Raw genomic sequence first — 8,881 nt, 5'->3', positions numbered from 1 at the left:
CGTTTTTAAATCAGTGATATAACTATGTCTATATTCTATTTAAATTCACAGGATAACATTTTAATTCGTATGTACCTATGTAGTCTATGCAGCCTATTCTTTTGAAGGATTGAGATAAGTTACATTTAATACGATAATGTCTGATATGATATATTTCTGTCGAAGTTAAATTGAACGGGTAGGAATAGGATTTGTAAACTAAGGACATGGGCAGCAAGCTGAAGGGTTCGGCACTCAAAAGGTTTCATAGGATGGATAATTGAGTCGTATAGCATAAAAATACATTTAACGATGTCCTGGGACTCAACAAAATTGGGGTTTAAGCATTGGTGACAAACCATATGTGAGTGAGTGTTCCTTTTGCTCTTTGCATCAGAGTCCTTGGTACTCTTCCCATCTTCCGTTGTTGTCGAAATTCGACTTTTTGCACTTTTCTTCCGTCTACGCCGCTTCTTTTTATTTTTAGCACTGTTGACATCCATCACTGTATTTTCGTGTTCGTCCGGGGGTCTCGGAGTAGCAGATTGAACAATTATCCTGGGAATATCGTCAGTCAAAGAAAATTCAGTGATATCCTTCACTTCGTAATCATCATCATCAGAGTCTACGTCTTGCCCATAGTCCTCTAAATCCGACAATGGCGATTGTAAATCGTCCTCACGTGCTGAAAGAGGCATTGAAATAACGATAGATTCCTCTCGACGTATCGTGTTTCCATTCTTGTCTGAACGTATCACACCATCGTGAATGTTTTTACGTCTGTTACGAATTTCGCCATTTGCAAACTTAGGATCTGGTCTTGCGGCCTCCTCTATTTTCCTCTTCTCGTACTTCACCCAACAAAAGTAGCTGACTATAATCCCGGTAATGATAAGAATGAGAGGTATCACTACAGCGAGAGCTATTGTGGCAGCGCTCACGGAGTCTGATGTCGCTGAAAATATAAATTCAATAATGATGCTTAATTTAAGACCAAAAACCGCTACATCCTATTGTTCATGTCTCAAATTACATAGATATTTGAAAATCTTTGTGTCTATTGTAAAGCATTACAGAATATTGAAGAACGAAACATATTATTCTCCTTTCAATGAAACCAGCAATATGGAAATTTTGCGGGTTAAGGCTGGTAAGATTATTGAATACGTTAATATAAGTACACCTTATTTGATTTTTTCTCTGCTTGCCATTAAGATATAAAGTGCATACTTACGACAAGAACCTGTTAAAAAAGAACAGAAAAAAATTGTTTGAAAGATCAAATTACATTTAGTTCACGAACTGTATCGCGACAATTAATTTCTTGGATAAGCTTATTTCGCGATAATTCAATCTAACACTTCTGCGACGGCTTAACATATGCCCCGAATATTAGGCAGACAAAAATAGCAACAAAGCACCATTGAAAGAGTCTTACTTGAGAGGCTAAAGACGAGGATGGCTCCTGGAGAATCGACTGTGGTAGATGTTTGGTTTTCATGGCATTGTTTAGGATACTGTGTGATGTATCGAGTGTTTCCAGATGTTGTCATCACCTAAAGACGGAGGCAAAATAAAATTATTTGTGTTGAAATATAAATCCGTTTTGTCTGACCATTGTTTAAGGGGTCAGTTGCAAATCAGGCATTGAACTACATGCTGTATTGTGACAAGACAATTCCAATTGTTACAGTTAATATGGTTCCAGATGCACACTGTGCTTTGCTTTCATTTGATCATATTTTTAATTTCTTTCTCATTAATCGGATTATAAGACAATTTGATTTCGATTCTTTCTTCTTTTAAAGTGAAAAATTTCTTTAAATGGCAGATGAAAGCAATCAATTCATTAGAGAGCGATTAATTCTTTGTAAAGACATTACATATTCATGTTGATATTTTACAAATACATCAGGACAAAACTTTTTATGCGTTCGAAACATAACGAAAGTGTTATTTAGTATACAAGTATGTAGGTATCATCAAAGATTCACATTGCTAAAACAGAAATCTCTAAAATGTTCAAAGACACAGTTTTATATGTTGTTAGTTTTAAAAATCGTAAAAACCTGTCTAAAACACATGTTTGGAGCAGAAAGGGGATATTGGAACAGTATATACAAAACAGGGTAGGTTGTCATGGCGACATTTATTATAAAACTGAATCTATTTTATAGGTAAGGTGAGACATACCAGACAGGTAAAACGGTATGTAGAGGATTCGTCCGTGGTCGTGTCCGTGTTGTACATATTTATGTACGTACTTGAATTATATGTTAAACTGTTGAGACAATATAACAATCCACTGCCTGTAACATAAACATGTGTATATTTAACATTACACCTTAACTGTGGAAATCATTTTCTATTTCAAACACATGCTATTTCCATCGCTTATGCACATTTGAACAAACATATATTATATTCCAGAATGTAATTGTTTAGCTAACTGAAAATTGGACAACGACATCAAAATTAAATTTCATTTTCGACCTTGCTAGTGCCATTTAGGAATTCTTATGTTAATAATTTTCAGTATATTTTCATTGCATTTAGTTTTAGGTTATAGACTAGATGTTAATTAATGAAAGTTATATATTGTATATGACCTCTTCAATATCTGAAGTAACATATTTTGTCATAGATTTGACATATTTACATCCTATATTACTTACTTGAATACATAACCATCTGGGTACAAGATGAGTATGACAAGGTCATATCGGTAGAAGTGGTACACACGTCAGCAGATGTTGTGTTACCAGAACATACGTCACTTCCGCTTCCGTCGTCATAAGTGTAAGTCCATAATAACCGGATGTCGGACGGGCAGTTTGTTCGGGCACTGGTACTCTCGCCTGAGGTAAGAATCGTAAAGGTTAGCAAAATAAATATGTTGAAAGCAAACATAAACTTTTTCTTTAGAATTGAATAAAATAATTTTAATTTTTATATATGTCATTACCTTTCATCAATTTTATTGATTGTTATTTTATTCAATTCGCAAAAGGAGTATTTCAATTAGTACAAAATTGATTTAATGCCATGTTTCTTTAAAATTATTACGATGTAGACCAACTACAATTTCTGAATTTACACCCGTTAAAATGCTATTATTAAAATATTGTTTTATTACCATCCTTGACTAGCACGTAATATGTTCCGGTTGGATAAGATGACCGGTCACACACGTCCGAATTGGACAGAGGGATGGACGGATTGGACGTCTTCAGACGGTCATTCCCAGCGATACTGTTAGGATCTATCGGTAACAAAGAAAGGGGACATATTGAGACGGGTTAAGTCCGATAATTACAATAATGATATAAAAAATGGAAATTGTCGACATTGTATTCATAAAATTACATTGTGCATTAGATATCTCGTTATCCATTGATACTACTGAGGGTTTTTCTTTGTCTGAAAGAGAAGTGATTCTTAAGACAGTTTAAACACATACCTTGTGTGTTTGCAACCCTCTCATTTTAACAATAGTTATTAAGATATTACTCTTAAACCATTATGTAAAACAATTGGATATAGGTTATATCCTATAGCTTAACGTTTTACTAAATATTAAATGAATTTTAATTGGCTCCCACCCGTCCGACCCCTGTGAAGTCACACCTTCCGTTTATATACTAATATCTGCTTTGCCCTATAATGATCCAGATGAAATTTTATCAAAATCAATTTTGGCGTTCAGGACTAGTAGGGATTTAAATGTATTGCTACTTACCTGAGCCTATGAAGTATGTGAATTGCGATGACGATACCTCTGTCAATACTAAACAGAGGTAGGCCTCAAACGGAAGGTTATGGTAGGTGAACGCTGGTGATCTGTGAATAAGAGGATATAATAGTTTTCACGAGAAGAAACGGGTGAATGGAGTTATCAAAAATAAATATCCTGAAGACGCAAATAATGAATAATCAGTCACGAACATCAAATGGATGAAGCAGATGCCAACGTATTTGTGAAAACAAACCATTATCTGTACCGCGTGCGGTACCTTTGGTGTTTGGTGGCTGACATGCCACTAGCATCTGATGAGGAAAAATATAATACGAGCCAACAATATCTCACGTGTAACTATAACGGTCATTAGTTTCATACTATTTACGGAGGCACTGTGGTCTAGTGGAGGGGCCACGGTGGCCGAGTGGTTAAGGTGTCCCGACACTAACACTAGCCCTCCACCTCTAGGTTCAAAACCTACGTGAGGCAGTTGCAAGGTACTGACTGTAGGCCGATGGTTTTTCTCCGGGTATTCCGGCTTTCCTCCACCTCTAAAACCTGGCACGTCCTTTAATGACCCTGGCTGTCAATAGGACGTTAAACAAACCAAACCAAAGTGGTCTAGTGGTAGGACACAGACTATGTGACACAAGGGTCACTAGTTCGAAAATAATGTATGGACCGATTTTTGTTATCCTTATCATTATGAATGCACATGTAAAAAAACACTTACCGGAGCTGTGATTGAAATGTTGCAATAGGGATATCATAACTGCATAGCATGACATGTTTTGTGATATCACAACAGAAATTGGTGTGAACTGAAATATCGCCATTGTTAATTTCATATAAAAGTATGTTATCCAAGTATCTGCAAGGCGATGTTGTTAATATGATGAACAGAACCTTGCATTTATTCCATTTTATTCCAACTACTCACCAAACTCATTTAATAATTACACTAATATATCCATTGTACCTTTACACAATGATCATCAATTTCATTTGTTGAATATACTTACTTCAAGACATACTGTGACCCGGAATATGAATCACAGGTGAAAGTGAACGTGCCAAAGGTGGTGGTGGCATAGCTGAGAAGCGAGTCGGATGTGAAGGTCATAGAACCCTGTTCGCTGCTGGTCCATGACCCCACTAGATTGGTAGGCAACGAGCACGTACATTCTGGAAGGTATCAACAAAATTATACATTATTTACGGAAATGAGCACGTACATTCTGGAAGGTATCAACAAAATTATACATTATTTACAGAAAATACTGAATAGAGAAATTTATTAATAATTAATTTTCTTTATAATGAGTGGAAATTCATCAAATTAAGCTTCCTTACTGTCTTAAATATTTACTATCATTACTAATATAGAAGCTTGTCGATCGACAACTGAAACACTGTACATGTATATGCTCTTTTTTATTATGTTTCATTTATTTATTTTCTGTGTTTTGTATTTCCTAGAAAAGATTGACATCGCGATAAGAAGGAGCTGAATTCACATTGTCTTCTTGAAGTTGTTTATGCATCTGTAGTTTTCCAACTTTATCGATTTACATGGCTAGAACGCCCCATGGTCTGTAATTCGTAGGCCAATTTCGGTCACCCAGAATATATATTACTTAATTAAGATTATTCTTGCAAGTTATCCATTAAAATTTCCAAAAAGCCTTACCTTGAATAAGTAGTTCCTTAATTTTAGTCCTTTGTGTTCCAATGCTACGATTAATTGTAATAAGTTACTTCTTCAGATGTATAAAGTGTACTTGGCAAATTCCCAATATACTTCAACATATAGATGATTTAATATATAGAAATTTTGTATATTTGAATTATTGTCACTATGCTTTGTATCAAAAGGAAAATAAACATTTTGCAAAAAAAAAAAAAAAAAAAAAATCATAGTCGTGATGCGCGCTGTCGTACGATTCGCTTGTTGCATATATGTATGTGTTTTTCTGCCAAGTGAGTATTGGTTTTATCTATGGAGAAACCAGCCGAAACAATATACTAAGGTAGACCAGTTCAATTAATGTAAAGTAAAATACCCCTCAATGACCATTTGACCTTACGAGGAATCAATGAGAAAGAGAATGTTCATATCGGAATCTGAGGTATACCGTAACATGTGTTGCGATAGACTGATTAGGAAAGGTGTCTAACTGCACGGAACACGTAATTATATACAAGCTTCTGAATTAATTATCCAGCAACAACTGTAATTATTCAACCACAATGGCTAAAATATACAACCACATTTGTAATTATTCAACCATAATGGCTAATATATACAACCACATCTGTAATTATTCAACAACAGTTGTAATTATTCAACCACAATGGCTAATATATACAACCATATTTAAATCACTGCACATTTGATGCTATAAATAACAGCTCAGTGATATTTTAAGTATCATTACAATGGCTGTACATTATATAATCGTGATAAATGTATTCATCTACCATTAATAATTGAATTATATAATATCAATAATAAACCAATAAATCAAAAGGGTAAATGTTCCTGTCTTTCTATATATAAACATTTGTCTAAGCACATTTTGATTTCAACAAGTTTTGCCCTTTTAGTCGCTGATGAAATCTTGTAGGAGAAATAGTTGGACTTTTATAGTCATGTTTATCCCTAATAAACCCATTAGTCAATTAAACCTGTTATAATGGACACCTCTGTATAAAGGACATCTGTCTATAAAGGACAGACTCATCAGATCCACTCCTTCAAATTTACTATATAATTATAACCTCTGTATTAAGGACACCTGTCTATAAAGGACAGCCTCATCAGATCCACTCCTTCCAATTTACTATAAAATTAATCTCTGTATAAAGGACACCTGTCTATAAAGGACATTTTTTATCTGTCCCTTTGATGTCCTTTACAGACAGGTTGACTGTAGGATTATATTCACAATCAAAGAGGCTATTTCCTTAACCATTTTAAAATATGTCGTTCGCTTCATTGATCAATTCACTTGATAAAATGTATTTTTATCATAATAAAGTTGATAAGTTGTGAACCAACTGCACGAGAAGTCAAATAAACAATCTGATATAATGAATAGAAAAATACGGAGGGGGTAACGTAATCTCAGTAGGGATATCTGTTTTGTCGTGAAAACTATTCGCATAATAATTTCTGAGTGATATTGATATATAAATATACTATAATATAATCAAAGTTTAATTTCTAATTAATTCATATTTGAGTTCTGTTTAAGATAATTGCATTTGGTAGGATTATACAGAATATAGAAAAGTGAAAACACCGTTGAACAATAATGATAAATAATAGCGTTACATTATCTTTCGGAAAATAAATAAAAACTGCAGGTAAAAAATGAATCAAAATTGTTTGTCTAACCATGGTTAAAATTAAAACTATCCTTAATATACGCAGACGCATGACACAAGGTAATTTATAGATAAATAGACATTAGGAAATGAAATAAATGTAACTCGTGATTTAAAAAGTGTTTTGTAGTAGATATTAAGACATATTTACCTTTATATCTATAAAAATATTGGAACTTTGCTGGATTTTGAGATTCATCTAAGCTATTTATTTTTATTACAGATAGTTTTCTATGCATATTACCAGCTTTCCTAAACAGCAGTAGGTGTCATACATCACATATTCACAAAATTTGATTCCAAATTTTAACTAATGTTATTCCCTTAAATTGGGAGAGAACATACCTGAATATCGGACTAGGAACGATATCCATAGCAACGGACCAATCCCCATGATCGCAGATCGGTCCCTCCTTATTAAGACCACTGCCTACGTCATATCACCAAATGACGTCATCATAAATGTCATCGATTGATACACAGGGGTGTCATCTTTACCACACTGTCACATTCAAATACGTCTTGTGGAGGTTTGGTATCGTAGGCAGTGCTGGAACACCTTGCCAGGTAGGGCTCGGCTAATCACATTCAGCAGGGGAATTGCACTAAACTGATTATAGTCATTGTTTAGGTACGGGTATCGAGTATTTAAGGTATACAATCAATTGTTGTAACAAAACTAGATCAAATGGAAACTATAATAAATCGGATTAGGTCCATTTTCAGTGGTAAGTTTCCTCAGCAAAGCCGTTCAATTTATAGTATTACGGTAACCAGGGTCGATTAGCTGAAGTATGGTTGACTTAATGACATTTTAACAATACATAAATATCATAATAAGTGTTTATTCCTTTTCTAAACTTTGACAAATATCAAAACTTCAAATTCTGACTTTGAAGAAGGATTCAAATATTCAATGAAAGAAAACACAAGAAATATACACTATAGATAAAAAGATATGATATTCTGATATATTGTGTAAACTAGCGAGCTTTAAACAACTAATCTCAGCCTGTAAATTCGTCCAGGTTTGATCCGACATTCGACAAATATACATGAACAATGTGTACCACTTGTACTAGAACGATAATTCCCGAGGTTTTACACAACATAAGCTATGTGTAAGCTATGATTCAGAACGATAATTCTCTAGGTTTACACATTACCATTTAAATTGAATTTGTCTGGACCTAAGAGATTACAGGATTGACTTTTATCGCTTATTGTTCCACTTGTTCTATTGTTCTATTGGTCACAATAGGGATACATACCTATGTAATACTATGTATATGCGGCATCATCCTTGTGATGGCCATGCTATTATATTGTACAACGATACATGGTGCCAGTATCTATAAATGAGTTCTTTACCCTTTTTACGTGCTGACAATGAAGAGTACTTAATTTGTATTTGGGCTATTGTGTATTTGCCAAAATGTATTAGCAGGTGATATCGTTGTCTTTATGTGTTGAGTGTGTGGTATATTTTGCCCTTGTGTGTTAACTTGAGGTATATTTGCCCTTGTGTGTTAACTTGAGGTATATTTGCCCTTGTGTGTTAATCTTTGGTATATTTGCCCTTGTTTGTCGACATTTGGCATATTTGCCCTTGTGTTTTAGCGTTTGGTAGATTTTCCCTCGTGTGTTAATATTTGGCCTTGTGTGTTGACACTGTGATGTTTTGTACTTTGCATGTTGACGTTGTCGTTGAATTTGCCGTTATATTTTGTCCTTGTGTGTCAACATTGGATATTTACCCTCGCGTGTTAACAT

At 34.3% G+C, this 8,881-nt stretch overlaps 1 protein-coding gene across 1 annotated transcript; it reads right to left on the bottom strand.

The window, feature by feature from the left end:
- Window positions 1-80: 80 nt before the first annotated feature.
- LOC117321247 lies at window positions 81-7,751 on the bottom strand. Its single transcript, XM_033875717.1, has 9 exons — window positions 7,454-7,751; window positions 4,741-4,903; window positions 3,719-3,819; window positions 3,116-3,241; window positions 2,655-2,837; window positions 2,173-2,288; window positions 1,418-1,535; window positions 1,214-1,222; window positions 81-934 (listed from the first exon to the last, which is right to left on the bottom strand). The coding sequence occupies exons 1-9, from the start codon at window positions 7,500-7,502 to the stop codon at window positions 126-128; spliced, it is 1,674 nt and encodes a 557-aa protein (XP_033731608.1). The 5' UTR covers window positions 7,503-7,751; the 3' UTR covers window positions 81-125.
- Window positions 7,752-8,881: the final 1,130 nt, after the last annotated feature.

Source organism: Pecten maximus, unplaced genomic scaffold, assembly GCF_902652985.1.
Source record: "Pecten maximus unplaced genomic scaffold, xPecMax1.1, whole genome shotgun sequence".
Lineage (NCBI taxonomy): Eukaryota > Metazoa > Mollusca > Bivalvia > Pectinida > Pectinidae > Pecten > Pecten maximus.
Note: the sequence above shows the minus strand (reverse complement) of the source record. Positions and strands in the feature narration are given on the sequence as shown.